The 18,649-nt window shown below is 38.2% G+C and overlaps 1 protein-coding gene across 1 annotated transcript in view; it reads right to left on the bottom strand.

Moving 5' to 3' along the window:
- The window catches only part of LOC134572731 (connector enhancer of kinase suppressor of ras 2-like), a 442,602-nt gene that overhangs the window by 203,770 nt on the left and 220,183 nt on the right, over positions 1 to 18,649 (bottom strand). Inside the window, exon 3 of the mRNA XM_063431863.1 lies at positions 2,698 to 2,900. Coding sequence (XP_063287933.1) covers positions 2,698 to 2,900 — 203 coding nt within the window. The remainder of the gene's footprint in view (positions 1 to 2,697; positions 2,901 to 18,649) is intronic.

Below are 18,649 nucleotides of genomic sequence, written 5' to 3'. Positions count from 1 at the left end.
TGAGGCTCCTTATCAGGAGATTGAGCGAAACCCAAGGCCCCAATGATGACAATGAGGAGTTAAAGGAACACTCGAAGCACCATAATCACTACAGTGTGTTGTAGTGGTTATGGTGTCAGGAGAGCTTTGGCACCTCCAATGTAAGTAGTCAAACCATTTGCTAATGACATGCCCGAGGTCCACCAGGCACCACATCCTCCCTCACTGCAGCCAAAAGCTATCTGCCTGAACAAGGCCTGGTGGTGCAAGGCTTAGCTTGTTGGCTGAGAGTTATTAGCTGACACTCTCAGCCAATGAGCGAGCCTTGCACAGCAAGGCTGGGCTTAGAAAGCTAACAGAAGCTCCTAGTAGGAGATTCTGTCTCTTAATACAAAAAGAGGAGACGCTGGACCGATGTCACTAAATAGTGAGTTCACAATTGACTTTCAAAGTTTAGACTAAAATTGCTGAAAGAGAAATAATTATATTTAGCAAAATCATTGGATCGCACACAGAATACATGGACGTTGAGTGCACAAAATTGTATTTATAATCAAAGTTTGACCATGTTCTTAATATATTTTTAGCACATAAATTATATAGATTTCTGACAAACAGCATGAAAGATCTATACAAAACTGATCTATACAAAAAGTAAAGGCAATAGAATTTCTTATAGTTGGTGTGTAGCAAAATTAGAGAATAGTTGGCAGAATTCTAATTTCTATACAATTGCACCAATGACATTTTTCATGGATAACATATCATAGCCACATGTTTATTCTTGATGCCATATACCAGGGATCAAAATTCCAATTCTACACTACAAGTCAGGCCAAAAAACTACTTGCTGCTGTAAGCCTAGATGGTCTATGGGACACTCGCCAAATGTGAATGGTTTCTCACCGGGAAGGGGTTTTTACATTTCAAAGCAAATGTAACAAAAAAAGCCTTTTTATAACTGGCTCTGAGTGTAACCACGTCTACACACTCAGAGCCAGTTATAAAAAGGCTCTGGAGAAGGTGAGCACCTATTTTATGAGAAAATTATTCATTACAATTATCAAAGGTACTGCACCTAGATTCTGTTTTCCCTGCACCTTTGTCTTTTACATATATCGTGGAGAGAAATACATTTATCGTCCTGCAGAAAAGGGGGGGTGTTGTCTACCTAAAAGACACAGAAGCCTGGAGGTTTAGAGCCTTATATCCTAAAAAAGGCTCCAGAAAATGTGAGTTTATCTCTACTCATAACTCACAAACGTATTTATTTTCCAGTTGTAACATACAATATTGCACTATTATTTGTATCTTTGTCTTTTATGTATAGTTAATAATGTATTATTTTATGTATAAGTGTTGTATAGAGGGTAAGTGTTTTATGCACTTCTTCTGAGGAATATTACCTCACATATTGGTATAGCGCTGCACTCAAAAACTGACAGCTTGGGAGGTGGATACACTAATCTGCAAGTTTATGTTTTTTTTGGTGATTACTATTTTTGTGGTGGGGTGTTAGGAGTTCCGACAGAGTGTACACAGCAGCTTAATATATATCTACCTTATATAATAACTATAAATAGCGCCACTCTTTCCACGCCTTTCAGTGTATATATATTTCTTTAGGTATATAATACGTGTGGGTATAGTAAACAAGTAAGAGGAAAATTACACCTAAACACAAACACCGCAGAAATGTAAAAACAGTCCTGGTCCTTAACGGTAAGAAAATTAAAAAAACAGTCTGGTGACTAAGGAGTCACATAAAAAAAAAAAAAAGTGGATTTTTTTTAGATACATGATATTTTTCTTCTGTGAGCAAACTGCATGTTTCAGTATGATCATAACTAGGTCCCATCTATTATATCTAAAATCAAGCAATTCTAACTGTCAGTGAAGTGAGAGAAAGTTACGCGATCGGCAGCTCAGTGCTAATAGCCCTTACTGATTGGATGAGGACAGCCAGTGCTGATTGAAGGATGGGAACCCATGCTGATTGACTGGGGCAAGTGCTGATGTTCTTGGCATACATGGGATATACTTCAATGGTTCAAATGAAGCATACTTTACTTTCAAAATCATTTTAAGATTATTTAGCAATCCTTCAAAATGAATAATTTAGTGATAAATCCCTTGATGTTTTGGAAGCTGACCTTTTGCATGCGTCTGCCTTAATTTCTGCACATTAATAGAGAGATTAGGACATTTACTCCCTAAACACTGAATTGTAATAAAGTGATAACCTTGGGTATCTTGTCAACCGGCTTATTTTTGCCCTCAGGGGTCTCTGACCTAAAAGCTGATTTTTACCCTGGCTGTAAAACATATAACATTAGATGGAAAAAAAACATTGGGGATAAAAAAAAGTTGGCTGTTCATTAAAACTCATTAGTTACAAAGACATGTTACCGTACTCACTCTGCTTTAACTAGTTAAATCCAGGGAAAGTATGGTGAGAATTTAAAGTGGATTTTACATTTAAGGTCAAAACAGTCGAGTGATGCTTTCAATTTGGTCAACTCCGGCTTTAAATTTGATTTCACTTTCAAGTCTCACTTCAGTAAATAACCCAGTAAACAAGTGCCTGATTGAAACAAAGCATGCCTGGTCTGTCAATAGAAAACAGTCCCAAGTTTTTATTTATTTTCATTTTTGATTTATTCATTTAATTATAAAAAATAGCCACAGAAACCATTGCCCCCGTAAAACATGACTTACCTGTCCAACCAAGCTAGTAGGTTCTTGGCTGCACCAATCAGATCCACCACTGAGGTAAGAAAGTCGTTCGGCAATCGCCTAGAGGCCCTCCCATCGTAATGTCCACTTCTTCGTCTCCCAGTTATAAAATTCTGAAGATTTTTGGCTGAGGCATTAAGCTTGTGAGAGAGAGTCCGCAGGTTTTCCGTCTCCAATCCATAATTCTGAAAAAGAACAGAAGAATTTACTAAAAAATGTAATAAAATAAGGGGAGTGAAATACAGTAATCATGACACACTGCGACGTGTGACGTGTCATAGCTGGGGCTGATATCAGCACTTTATTAGAACAGCCGCAGGCAGCACCCAAACAGTGAGAAATTTACTTCCATTTTCAAGGATTAGAATTCCCGTATTTGGACAGCCATTTGGCTGCATTTGCATTCTGGGGGATGTAGTTTACATTTATCTGCTGTGCCAAGGTTAGTCTTCACTACACTAGAAACCAATTTTGAAGCTTAGTAATAGGCTTCATTAGAGAAGCACTCACCACATAAGCCTCTATTAACTCTGTTAGACATATAAATGATAATCTTAAGAGTAAGCAACGCTCTACATACAAATATGAACAAAGACAGTTTAATTCAATTCAATTATATTTATTTTTCAAATCATTTCTCAATTCCTGTTTTTTCTTTTGTTATATGGACGTCAGAAAGGTTGAACTTGATGGTTTTGAGTGTTTCTATTTCAACCTATATCAGTATGTTAAAATGTTAAAAAAATAAACACCCTGCAGGTTTTTTTTTTTTTTTTTTAATGCTTTTTGTTCCTAAGCAAATTGTGACAGTGTCCAACCCATTCATTTGCTTAAACATTATCTGATTCATTATTTTCATCTGATTGGAGAACCAATCACAGTTCTTTCACACGCATGCACACATGCCCGCCCACACACACACGCATACAAATGCACACATCCTAAATTAGTGTGAATGTTCACTTATCCTCCAGTGCAATTAAGTGGTAAACTGATACTCTGTGAGTCAGAACTATGAGAAAAGTTCCAAAACAGGATTTTTTGTTATTTTTTTTTACAGATGTCATTTTTTTAAATGCATTGTCAATATGATTCATACACATGGTTGGGGAATTCTCTCTGGAATGTCCATTTATTTGTACATTTCATTTTCGAAAAAAACATTTTGCACATAATTCAAATAGGTTTTCTTTGATTCTATCTATCTATATAATATGTTTCCTTTGTCAAATACTGATGAAGACTGCGTTGGAATTTCACTGAAAGTCACCAAAGGTATGTTGTCTTATGGACAAGCCTGAGATTGACAAAAGTTGACAAAATGCAGAGCTTTGCCATCAACTCTTGTCCAATCCCAGCAGCTGTCACAAGTGTCTTGCAGATCTTCCATAGACCTCAGTGTTGTACTCTTGCGCGTGGACGAGAGTATAGTATTGACATGACTCCTTGCAAATAAAGCACGAGGAGTTCAAGTGGACCAGCATAGGTCAGATGGCAGGGGCCGCAAGGGACAACTTCAGGTAAGTAAAATGTACCTACCCCTGGACACTGCTTACACTGGACACACACACGGTCTATCATTTTCGGGGGTATTGGAAAGGTACAGAACCGCTTTGTAAAATATGAAAAATACTCTCTCTCACTAACGGCGCTGACAAACGACTGCGAACAATCTACAATTTTTTTTTTTTTTGCATGTGTACACTGTGCTATTTTTAGATTTTTTTTTTTCTCTAAATTTCTTTACAGCAATTCAATGATTTCCCCCAATTTGCTTAAATGAATAATGTCATAATAATTAGTGTAATGTGATGGTTTGTTGTAAGCACTCGTGGAATATTTTAGCGTTATATAAGCAAATGAATATTTGTTATTATTAATATTGTTATGAGTTATTTGCAAAAGGGATAAGGCCAGTTCAAACGTTTGATGTATCTCACAGCAATAATATCGCAATGGTGAATGCAAAAAAAAATTGCACATTTTCTATCTAGAAAATAAATGGCTACTTTAATTAAAGTTAAACCCAGAGAATTACTAGCATATTTTGATAAACAAAATTACCCATCTATTATCTTAGTAAACCTTTGCTTAATTGGTCTATTTGCATATGAATATAGTCACTGTTAAAAGCCTTCCAATTTATTTTATTTTGTCAAGTTTTATAGCAGTATTTTATTGGAAATTGCAGTCAAATTAAGCTTGAAAAAACAGTAAAACTAAACCATATTGTAAAAGTAACCGTTGGTTTTATGGAAGCAGTAAAATTATGGAAATCTTTAATAGGTTCTCAGCAAACATTATGTATTTTGCATGTTCTATTACACAGGAGTGCATTTTATTTATTTTTCACTTTTTTATTCAGTTTTTTAAAGTAAACAAAATATAAAAAAGTTCAAATGGTTGAAGAGCTTATTAGCATAGATACAATAGACTTAAAGGAGATACAATAGTCACAAAAGTAACTTTAGTTTAATTACGCAGTTTTGGTGTATAGATCATGCTCACTTTCAATCATATGTTAACTTACTTTAGAAATTTGTATTTCCTGCGTTGTAAATTGAACTTTGATCATACACAAGAGGCTATTGTAAGGTCTAGCAGTATAATAACAGAGCAGGATATAAGAAATTTTAAATTAAACCAACTGTGCAATAAAGGAAGCATAAACATTAGATCTCACTTTACAGGAAGTGTTTAGGAAAACTGTGTAAGTCATAAGCAGAGAGGTGTGAGTAGGGCTGCATTAGCAAAGTGATTTAACTCCTAAATGGCATAGAATTCAGCAGTGAGACTACAGGGGCATAATATATACATTAAACCTGCTCCATTAAGCGTAAGTTGTTTTGTGACTATAGTGTCCCTTTAATGACACCAAAGACCACTAAATACAATGTTAGTACAACTAAATAGGGGTAAAAAGGGGTAAAAGTCACTGTCCTGGGGCACAACTGCAAAATTATTTTTAAAAGAATATGGAGGGATAAAACATCATTTACATTTTTTTGTAAATACATTCTTGTTGATGATGAAGCTTTTCAATAAAGTATAGAGAACAGTACAGCACAGTAAAGAAGGATCACACAAGACCCACCAATGAAGGTTAAAGAAATGGGAAAAGACCAGCAAACAAACAATCATGAGGTGCTCAGGTGTCCGGTAATACCAGAAAAAGGATGAACATGCAAAAATGTTTAACCTCAGGCTCCTAAGTAGGATGCTGAAATTATTTGGCATTTGTTTGAGGTCAAATTTGGTCAGGTCTGTGACCCTGCATGCGCATGTGCAATGATTTTGAATGGTAGAGCAGGGATTGGTTGATATACCTGATCAAATTCCTGGTTTCTGCAAATCAAAAAACTATATGGCTGACAAAACTCCCCTTGGAGTGTCCTTTAAATGTATATAATCATTAAAAATGCAAATTTAAGAAAAGCATTAATTTTACTAAAAAAAATGAAATGATTTGAATCATATTAGATCAGACTCACAAAAAGCTACATTATGGATAATCAGACACTCCGCTATATAATGCATGATCAGACATTGGTTAACTGACATTGGTTTTGCTGCCACTGGATCAGATTACAGAGGAATGAATGGGCTTGTCAAGATGCTCATATCGATTTTTTTGATTGAATAATGTTGTCTGTCAGCTGATACGACAGAAATAGAAAAGGGAAGAAAAAACAGGAATTTCAAGTGGTCCAATTTCAAATTTGCATGTCAGTCTTACTATTCTTAAAAGCAATTCGGCACAAAACTGTTCAGTTTGAGACTATCGTTTGTTTTATCATCTCTTCATTCTACATTAGTCCTTCCAAGTTATGGAATATTATTATTATCATTATTTTATCATTTATATAGCCAGGGCCAGATTAAGAGCCCAGTGGGCCTGGTGCTGACAATTATGACGGGCCTAATTACAAAATCATATCGACCAAAAACAGTAAAACAGTCATACCTCCCAAGCATCATGTATCTGATGGAGATGGTGGTGGAGAGAAAGAAAAAAGCAGCTATAAGAAAACACATACCCTATGCTAATCTCTCACTAATTTATGTTTTCATCTTTCAAGTAAATCCAAAACCCCTAACAGCAGTGTCCAGTCAAGCAGGAAGTCAATGGGCGTGCCACTGACACAAATCACGTAACCTGCCAAAAGGGGCGAACATGCCCAAAAAGAGGACATGTCTGCCCAAAGAATTTGAAGGCCAGCCTGGCATGAATGCATGTCAGGCTGCCTGCCAATCCTGCAGCTGGCCAACTAAGGGCATACAATGCAGACAGCACCCTGAGCTTGGCATAAATGCATCTAATGATGCGCTTGCTCAACGCTTTCTAAGGACTGTCCTCTAGCACTCGCTGGTCCACTTGTCTCCTTACCTTCTTACTAGCAGGCAGAAGTTCCTGGTATTTAGTCTGGGACAGAGAAAAGCTGTATGTAGTGAGTGTAGAAGAAAGTGAACATGCCATAGTGTTAGAGAGACCAAAGTCAGTATTACCTTAAAGGATCCACAAACATGAATTCATGACCTTATAGTGTTAACACCACCATCTAGCCCCACTGGGCCCCTCATGCCTCCATAAATATAGCAAAATCTTACTATATTCAAGCCTGAAGCTGTAACTCTGCATGCTGTTAGACTCTGCATGCTGACATCATTAGAAGTGGTGGCCTGATCCAATCACAGTGCTTCCCCATAGGATTGGCTGAGACTGACAAAGAGGCAGGTCAGAGCCAGCATGATTCAAACACAGCCCTGGCCAATCAGCATCTCCTTAGAGAGTTGAATTGAATTAATGAATCTCTATGAGGAAAGTTCAGTGTCTGCATACAGAGGGAGGAGACACTGAATGTTTGGATGCATTTTAGGCAGCCATGACCCAGGAAGGATCTCTAACAGCCATCCGAGGAGTGGCCAGTGAAGTTATCATTTGGCTGTAATGTAAACACTGCATTTTCTCTGAAAAGACAGTGTTTACAGCAAAAAGCCTGAAGGTAATGGTTCTACTCACCAGAACAAATTCAATAAACTGCAGTTGTTCTGGTGACTATAGTGTCCCTTTAACTATATTCATTGTCAGCCAGTCTACACAAGTTTTGTTCCCATACATCCCTCTTAAGTTTCCATACTTAAGTAAGAGTATGTGAAAAGTAGTTAGGGTTGCCACCTTTCTTGGAAAAAACATACTGGCCTTACTAATTTGCTTAATAAAATATGTATGGGTGACATCACATGATGTAAATCACAAGGAGTGACATAAGAGAAAATGCTGTAAAATCACCAAAACACTACTTAGTTTGATTCTGCTGTATAGATGGATTCCTCCCAGTGCCCCCCCATGTCTCCCATTGCCCTCATGACTCAGTGCCCCCATGTGTTGATTACTCCAGGTCTCAGTGTTCCTATGTATCAGTGTCTCAGTGCCCCATGTCTCCCAGTGTCTCCCAGTGTCCCCTAGTGTCATGTCCCCAGGTCTCCCAGTGATCCTATGTATCACAGTGTCTCAATGCCCCATGTCTCCCTGTGTCCCCATGTATCCCAGGTTCCCTATGTCACTAGGACAATAGGAAGATGGGGAGACCTGGGGACACGGGGAGACCTAGGGACACGGAGACACCAGTGACACTGGGAGACTAGGAGACTCTGGCTGGGACACATGGGGACACTGGGAAAATAGGGGACACTTGAAGACATGGGGACACAGACACTAGAGACACTGGCTGGGGGACATGGGGACATTGAGACATGGAGCACTGGGAGACATGGGGACACTGAGACACCAGGGCCACAGACACTAGGGACACTAGCTTGGAGACATGGGGACATTGTGACACTTGAGGCACTGAGAGACATGGAGGCACTAGGAGACATGGGGACAGTGAGACACTGGCAGACTGGGGGCACTGAGACACCAGGGACACTAGCTTGGAGACATTGAGACACTTGAGGCACTGGGAGACATGGAGGCACAAGGAGACATTGGGACAGTGAGACACTGGCAGACTGGGGTCACTGGGAAACTGGGGTCACTGGGAGACTAGGGGTCAATGGGAGACTAGGGGTCAATGGGAGACTAGGGGTCACTGTGAGACTAGGGACACTGTGTCCCCATGTGTCTGTGTCATAATGTCTCCCAATGTCCCTTAGTGTCTCAGTGTATGTCTCCTTGCAGCCTTTCCCCCATCGCTTACTTCCCTGAGCTGTAGGCTGTCTCTGCAGGGTGGGAGTTGCTGTCTGGACTCTCTAATCACTGATCTGCAGGAGTGCAGCTACAGAGAGAGGCAGGGAGGGAGATGCTGGAACTTCCTATCCCTGCCTGCCTCCACATACAGCGACCCCTACTGGCCAGTGCTGGTATTGCAGAGTAATCTCTTGTTTATGCTGAGAAAAATACCAGCATTTGTATTGCCAGTATCACGGCAATATTGGCACCAGCCAGGCAGCCTCAAATACTGGCTGTGCCAATAAAATAAAAGAAAGGTGGAATCCCTAAGAGTAGTGTGTGTGTGTGTGAAAAAAAAAATGTAAAAAAAAAAAAATTTTTTTTTTTTTTTTAAATCAATGGGCCTATTCCATGGGCCTGGGCCTGGAGCTGCAGCTCCATCAGCCCCTATGTTAATCCGGCCCTGCATATAGCGCCATCAGATTCTGTAGCACTGTACAATGGGTGGACTAGCAGACATGTAATTGTAACCAGACAACTGGACGTACAGGAACAGAGGGGGTGGAGGGCCCTGCTCAAGGAGCTTACATTCTAGAGGAATATAGATCTAACAATTATTAAAATGTTGTGGAAGGTAAGAAAGGATTTTGTTACATAATATTTGCTATTATTAGGCACCAGTACGCACAAAACACATGAGACCTATGTCACCACCTCCCTGCATTTTGTTTTCAGTTGATATGTTATTCTCCTCTCTTCTTGAATGAGTAACCTGGTAGTGATCTGCAAAAACCCAAATAATAGAAATCAAAATTCAGCCCAAAATGTTCTCCTTACCACCGCATTTGCTTCAGAACTGGGAATCACCGATGCTCCTCTGCATCTCTGTAGAAGGTTTATAAAAGGTGCCCACTATGTATGTAGGTGCTACTACGCAATTTTTTGTAGGTCAAACTTTAAAGCTGCATTCTAGTAATAGCAACGTAAGATGTTCTGTATAATATGTATGCTTGATGTAAATGTAGTTATGGCATAGGGACCTTAAATAGTTATTATTCTTACATTTTGGTGGTATTTCCAGGAAGCTTCATTCCCATAAATGCCACCAGATTCCCTTTTAAAAACTATAATACTTGGCTAAAATTACTGAATATCTGTAATACTTACTATATGTGACAAAACATGTATTTCTGTTTATTTTCTAATATTCCAGACACTGTCTATGAAACAATACACAAGATTAGTATTTAGTCTAAACAAATGGTTTACAGATCTGAGCATATCTTCTGATTATCTAATTTTAGTAATATTCTTATTTATGTAACTGTAAGTACCTCTTTTTATACTAAGATACAATAATAATTTTTCACAAATTTTAATCATTTAAAGGACCAATATAGGCACCCAGACCACTTCAGCTTAATGAAGTGGTCTGGGTGCCAGGTCCAGCTAGGTTTAACCCTTTATTCTATGAACATAGCAGTTTCAGATAAACTGCTATGTTTATAATAGGGTTAATCCAGCCTCTAGTGGCTGTCTCGTTGACAGCCGCTAGAGGCGCTTCCGCGCTTCTCACTGTGAAAATCACAGTGAGAAGACGCCAGCGTCCATAGGAAAGCATTAAGAATGTTTTCCTATGGACTGGCTGAATGCGCACGCGGCTCATGCCGCGCATGCGCATTCAGCTGAGGAGGAGGAGGAGAGGAGGAGAGCCCCCTGCCCGGCACTGGAGAAAAAGGTAAGTTTAACCCCTTCCACCCCCTAGAGCCCGGTGGGAGGGGGACCCTGAAGGTGGGGGCACCCTCAGGGCACTATAGTACCAGGAAAACAAGTATGTTTTCCTGGCACTATTGTGGTCCTTTAAGCAACCCATCCTTCATTCACAAAATGAAGAAAAACATTTACATTTCACCTCTGTTTTGTCACAGCCTGAATATGTTTCGGTGTGTCTCTTTATCATTATTATCTTGGCTGCATTTGACTTCTAGCATCCCGTAATGTAGAAGATGACATGTCCACAAGGGGAGGCAGGCAAAAACTGCAATGAATAGCATTACCGGTATATTGATTTTTTTTTAGTACTGAAGCAGAATAGTGTTAATAATCTTCCTAGATTCAAAATATATTTCCATAGAGCAGAATAACAAATAAAAATATGCAATATTGATGGCTTCGTATACCCATAAGTGTTTTAAAGTTGCAAAGAGACTTATAATCTGTATTATGTTGTAATAAAGAGGCATCGTAAAGACATTATGTGATAAATGAGATGCCTCTGAATGCATTTTGCTCTGATTTCAGGACCCAAAAGGTGTTTTAAAACAGAACTGTCACTTATCGGAATGTGCCAGTTTCTCCTTGCCTCACTCCATTAAATGATACTGAACTGATTTCTGTGATGAATAGACTTTGATAACGCTTGTAACCCTTGGCAAAATGCATTCATGTTTTACCCTATGTATGGTTTTAATCTTTTTTCAATAAAAATAATTTTATTTTTTTACCATATTTGGATCTTCCTGATTTAACCTTGAAGATTTTATACAGAGGATTCTCACATTAATCAATTCCTTGGTGGAGAATATAACGCCGTATGGAATGAGCAAAACCTCTTTTGCTCTCTACCTGTGAGTATATCTCCACATTCCTTTTTTTTTTTTTTTTTTATTAATTTTAAAACAGAGAGCACTATATTCTGTTTTGTTTTTTTATTCCATACTGGTGAATTCACAAACTGGCCCTAACAGTCCTTCACCAAAAGACCAGGACAACAAGCATATCAACAAAGTTGATTACAAGCTGATTACAAATCTGTAAGTGCATTTCTTTTATTTAATTAACCGACAATATTGAAATACTGCACTATATTCAGTTTCCTGTCCTCTTGTTTTCCTTATTGTTCCAACTGGACCCTGAACGGAGGACACCCGTAAGGCGCTGCTGCCCTGCACCCCTCAATACAGTTTCCATTTATGGCCAGAAATAAGAGGTTTGGGGAGTTCAAGCTTCCTATTTACACTATAGAAGTGCTAGGATTCTCATATTTTATACTGTTTTGTAAGTATAAAATGTACTTACCTCTGTCGCACTTCTGTGTTCATGATTACATCATCACTCAGTGGTGTCCCAAGTATTCCCATGCTGTTCAAGTAGACTTGGGTATTCCCTGAAAATGCATCTTCCAATACAGCACTTCAGACAAGAAACGAATTTACGTAGCAATCTCTGGCTGCGACAGGACAGTCAAGCATGCAAAACTAATTATAAAATAAAAAGTATTGGGAATATGTTTAATTTGCATAGCTAACTTTTAGTTTGAGCTTTTTAGGTTTTCGGATGTGCTAACTAGCCAATCACAATTTGATGTTACTTGGACTCCAGTATTTGATTTGATTTTTTTTTTTGGTCACTCTGTTTAGCAATATGAATCCATCGAGAGAAGAACGTACCACCACACTGTTCATGTATTGGTTTTCTTTTAATTTAATTTTTTTATTTATTTTTTATTTTGTATGCCAGTTTCTTAACTAGAATGTATTACAGAAATTAAAGGAACAGAGTAAAAGACAATAAATGGAGCCTGGATTACTGACGGAAACACCAAAATAAGCAAAATGGAGTTTAAGGGGCATTCTTAGATATTTAAAGTCATAATACCAAAAACTAAGCTCTTAAAAGACAGCTGTCACCTCAAGATCATTTTATTAATAACACTTTCATAAAGCTTTAAAACAAAATATATTTTTTTAAACAGCGTATATGTAAAAAAATGAGAAAAAAACAACTAAAAAGTAAATGACAGGATCCTTCAGCCATATGCATGCACCTTACGTCAGACAATGTTTAAAAACCAACATTTAGTCTCTATGGTATTTCAGAATTATGTGAAGGGAGTGAAGTGGGGAAAACCACAGAGACTAACTGCTGGGTTCCAAACAGTGTCTGACCTAAGGTGCATGCATATGGCTGAAGGATCCTGACATACACTAAAGGTAGGGGTGTGTTTTTTTCATTTAAAAAAAATCTATTTCCTTTCAAAACTTGAATAAAGGTTTATTATATTCAAGGTGCACAGAAGACCTAGAGAGGCCATCTACTGGCTTTCCTAATATGCTAATCAGTCAATATCAGTAGGAATCTATTTCCCCGCACACAGTTAAATCACTAGTTTTCATCGCAGGACATCTCTGGACTCTCCACACTTTGTACAAGCTGTGAACAAATGCTTCACGTAAAGGTTTGTATTCCAGATAAAATTCATAATCTCTCTTTATCCTTGTCTGAAATAGAAGCTGTGGACTGTGTGGGCTAGTGTAAACAAATACTATAAGCATGTTTAAATACGGGGAAAAAACACATTTTAATTTAACTATTTATTTTTTAACAATGCAATTGCTTGTGTAGGTCACCGTAATCATGGAGAGTTACATAGCAAAACATGAATTCAAACAGCATTAGTGGCGTCAGTATGCGTACTATACAATCTTGTGCTATTGTGCCGTTATCGGGGTAATTTTAGCGTGACAGAGTAGTCTATCCCTGATTTCTGGGGTCTTGTAGTGAATGTGTCTTAGGGTTAGTTGAGCCCTTTCCTGGGGGGAAAGGAATGGATCTGCATCATGCAATGTAGTTTTACTATAGACTGTGCTATGATTCTCAGAGACATGTATGTGATGCAAATGTATCCGGTGTTGTTGTGGTTGAGGTCATAATTTAACTATTTTATAAACATGACAAAATACAATTCTTTTCAATATAAACAATTAAAGAACACAATCCGCAGGCCACAAAAATATCCACAACATACTTTTCTAAGATTTGCCATGCTAGACTTAACTATTTAGTGTCCTTTTAAAGAATAAGTATTTAATAAGGTAAGTGACCAAAAAGTGACCACAAGAATTTCGGCTGGCTGCAAGCTTAGCACAGACTGCTAACAACGGTGACAATCTTATGGTAGAGCCTGTATTTATACCAATCAAAGCCCACACAAAAATCAGGGAGGGTATCCTCACATTGAATAATCAGATGATATCTGTAATCATGAGCCTTAACCATCCAACCAATCAGATCATCAGCTACATGTGTTAAGGCCATCTTTACATATATCATGTTAACATAGAATGTTTAAATGTTTACCTTCCAAACTCAACTGGAGACGTTGTTTGATCATTGAATCTAAATGTAAATCTAATTGTTTGATAACATGTTTAGATATACAGGTCGACACAGAGTATTGGAACTCAAATTATTTCAGAACAGATTTCGTTTTGTGCTTTTTAATTTTTTTTTTCACATTGAAAACACTGCCAGTTGGGACGCATAATCACTTAATCCCAATCACAGATGTAGTCAAAACTTAAAATGTGGTTTAGAAATATCAGTTCAAAATTTCTGTGTATTTTGCAACTTTGTTTTCTTTTCTTTTTTTTTTAAATACCATTTTAGTACTGACCAACAAAAACCTTGGATGGTCCTTCTACCAGACTGGAGTATTCTGGTATATCCAACCATGAATTGGGCAGAAAAAGGAGAAACGCTCATCTGTTTAGTGTTTCTCATAGGCTTACGATTTTATCAACCCTCATTTATTTTGTTTTACCATTGGGTTCTGACAACGCCATACTGGAATTGCAGCATTACAGTTACTATTATACTTGTTATACTTGTTCCTTGTTTTGTAAAACTTTTTATCTCCCCGATACTCCCCCTTTTTCAGTCCTCAGTAAATCTTTCCTGTTTGATTTCACTAATTGGAATGCTGCATTTGGATTTCTTTTAGAATTGGATGTTATAGGATATTTACTATAAAATAGCCTTGAGCATCCAGTGGTCTGCTGTCTTTGAGATTAAACGTTTCTTTTAATTAGTAATCCTCAATGGCTTGTCATATTGACATTATCCAGGCGTTGAGTTAGAGCTCTAACTGGGCTCACTTCATACCTATCCAGTCATTTCTTCTGTATCTCATTATCTAATTCGGCTTCATCCCCTTTATTTGCTTGTTTTTCCATAAGGATTGACCCTAGGTCCTTCTTTAGTCTTCCTTGCCATCTCTTCTAGGACAACTGTATAACGTCTTTTGTAAACATACTTTTAACTTGTTGATGGACTGATGTATCAGTCAAGTTCTGTAATTTGGTTTTAGCAAAACATCTTTTGGCAAAATAACAAAAAACAAATAACACAACGAATAACACGCAAATAACACAACTAAGAGGCAAATAAGCAAAGCTTGTTGAGTTTAATATTACATAAGTGATATTTTGTGGGATATTTTCTGTTGAGACAATTTCAATCTATAAGTTCTATTTTAAGGTTTGAAATGCATATGTAGGAGCTAAACGTTTTCATACTTGTCTGAAAATTGTAATATTATATCGTTTTTAAAAACCTGGGTTTCTAACATTCCTTGAGAGTTATAATTAATCTTCTGAATTGAATTACATGAGTTCTAAGCTTTTTTTACTTGCTGTTAAAGGACAGATTACCACTGTGCTAACATTAGACTTGTGCATTTGTTTTTGGCCAAATTACAATTCGTCGGAATTTAGAACAGTTGGTGGGTCATCTGAATTTTCGTAACTCCTAAGCCCAAGATGCATGAATAATGACGCAATAAACGAGTTTGATTGATTCGTCAATCAATGCTCTGTACAAAAAAGAGATGATTCATAGCTATGGGACTGTCACAAAATGTTGACTTTATTTACTGATCAAATGAGAAGAGACCAATGGGGAAACAATGAGGAGCAGTACAAAAAATATATATTTGCGTATTAAATATTTAGTAAATATATATTGTATAAAAATGGACATGGATGTTGTTACTGCTCCTGTACTTTTCATTCTGTAGGTTACTTTTTCTCACTTGACCTGTGAACGAAAAAGGATTCTAAAGTGAGCCAATCAGTTTACTGCAAACTGCAGTATTAATATTAGGGTATATATAACGTAGTACTATGTATATATTTGGCAGTATACTGACTAGACCATTTTAATACACTTTTTGGTTCATCTAAATAGTTTTACCGAATATCTACTTTGGACAATATATGGATGAGCTGGAGCTGAACCGCATCGACCACTATCGGACTACCCAAACTAAATTTTATTTTTAGACAAGATGATTTGGCCAAACCAATTTTTTTCTGCCATGCACAAGTCTAGTTAACACAATAACATACACACTGTATGTGATTAGACATTCATTAAAAGTGATAAAAGATGATACTTTTTTTGTTTAAAGCAACATCTCTATTGGTTTAGAAATTAGAATGGAATTCAGAAAAAAAAGGGCTACCAGACAAGAATAACAGACCATCAGAAGCAATAAACCACCAAAATACTTGGAGAAAAGCTTATGCAATACAAGCCACAAACAGGAATGAATATACCAATCTTCTGACAGTCCTCAAATAGAAGCATTAAAAATTGACAAAGGACTTACAACACACCTTACACAAATAAAAGACTAAAGGCTATTTTCTCCAACCACACTGATTTAAAATATAACCATTGTGCCCAAAGAATATATTGGGGAAGGGTATTCGTTCCTAACGCTATAGCGCCCTAAACGGTGACTAGGGCCCCCATTCTGCAGTGAATAAATGGTTAACTAATCCAGCGCTGGGCTCCCTCTGCACTGGTGACCTCTCCTCGCCCATCAACGTCAGCTCTCGGGTGGAGCCGAATGGGCATGCAAGGCCAAACGCGCTCGCATTCAAACACGGACATAGTAAAGTATTACTCAATGCTTTCCTATGGGGATCTTTTTTGACGCTGGAGGTCCGTGAGGATGTGCAGCATCAAAATAGTGTTATTTACTCCGTGTAAATCGCGGAAGCGGCCTCTAGTGGCTGTAAGGGAGACAGCCACTAGAGGCTGGTTTAACCCTGCAATGTAAACATAGCAGTTTCTCTGAAACTGACACCTGGCACCCAGACCACTTCATTAAGCTGAAGTGGTCTGGGTGCCCCAATAGTGGTCCTTTGATGGGGTGAGTCTTCTATCTTGTGCACAACACAGGACGACTCCATATTCAGTCAATAGGACAAACCATGAGATAAAGAATAAATCTCCACAGTTTTAACATTTAACATGAAAAAAAAAAAACTGACAAAGTGTGCGTCAATCACTTCTGCACAGCAAATCACCCCATAAAAGATAGAATGCATTTAAGCAGAGGATATTGCAGATTAGTAAGATAAATTAACTGGCCTGAATCTGGGACTGGGTTCTAAGTCATGGTATGATACTAGCTGAGACACAGAAAGAAGGGTACTCTAACCCTAGTGTCTCTTATACCCTTATACTCTTAATCCTAAAAAGAGGGCATCACCCAGAAATAGCTGGGACACTACAGGGAGTGCAGAATTATTAGGCAAGTTGTATTTTTGAGGATTAATTTTATTATTGAACAACAACCATGTTCTCGATGAACCCAAAAAACTCATTAATATCAAAGCTGAATATTTTTGGAAGTAGTTTTTAGTTTGTTTTTAGTTATTGCTATTTTAGGGGGATATCTGTGTGTGCAGGTGACTATTACTGTGCATAATTATTAGGCAACTTAACAAAAAACAAATATATACCCATTTCAATTATTTATTTTTACCAGTGAAAGCAATATAACATCTCAACATTCACAAATATACATTTCTGACATTCAAAAACATAACAAAAACAAATCAGTGACCAATATAGCCACCTTTCTTTGCAAGGACACTCAAAAGCCTGCCATCCATGGATTCTGTCAGTGTTTTGATCTGTTCACCATCAACATTGCGTGCAGCAGCAACCACAGCCTCCCAGACACTGTTCAGAGAGGTGTACTGTTTTCCCTCCTTGTAAATCTCACATTTGATGATGGACCACAGGTTCTCAATGGGGTTCAGATCAGGTGAACAAGGAGGCCATGTCATTAGATTTTCTTCTTTTATACCCTTTCTTACCAGCCCGCTGTGGAGTACTGGGACGCGTGTGATGGAGCATTGTCCTGCATGAAAATCATGTTTTTCTTGAAGGATGCAGACTTCTTCCTGTACCACTGCTTGAAGAAGGTGTCTTCCAGAAACTGGGAGTTGAGCTTGACTCCATCCTCAACCCGAAAAGGCCCCACAAGCTCATCTTTGATGATACCAGCCCAAACCAGTACTCCACCTCCACCTTGCTGGCGTCTGAGTCGGACTGGAGCTCTCTGCCCTTTACCAATCCATCCATCTGGCCCATCAAGACTCACTCTCATTTCATCAGTCCATAAAACCTTAGAAAAATCAGTCTTGAGATATTTCTTGGCCCAGTCTTGACGTTTCAGCTTGTGTGTCTTGTTCAGTGGTGGTCGTCTTTCAGCCTTTCTTACCTTGGCCATGTCTCTGAGTATTGCACACCTTGTGCTTTCAGGCACTCCAGTGATGTTGCAGCTCTGAAATATGGCCAAACTGGTGGCAAGTGGCATCTTGGCAGCTGCACGCTTGACTTTTCTCAGTTCATGGGCAGTTATTTTGCGCCTTGGTTTCTCCACACGCTTCTTGCGACCCTGTTGACTATTTTGAATGAAACGCTTGATTGTTCGATGATCACGCTTCAGAAGCTTTGCAATTTTAAGAGTGCTGCATCCCTCTGCAAGATATCTCACTATTTTTAACTTTTCTGAGCCTGTCAAGTCCTTCTTTTGACCCATTTTGCCAAAGGAAAGGAGGTTGCCTAATAATTATGCACACCTGATATAGGGTGTTGATGTCATTAGACCACACCCCTTCT

This window comes from Pelobates fuscus, chromosome 9 (assembly GCF_036172605.1).
Source record: "Pelobates fuscus isolate aPelFus1 chromosome 9, aPelFus1.pri, whole genome shotgun sequence".
In the NCBI taxonomy this organism is placed as follows: Eukaryota; Metazoa; Chordata; class Amphibia; order Anura; family Pelobatidae; genus Pelobates; species Pelobates fuscus.
Note: the sequence above shows the minus strand (reverse complement) of the source record. Positions and strands in the feature narration are given on the sequence as shown.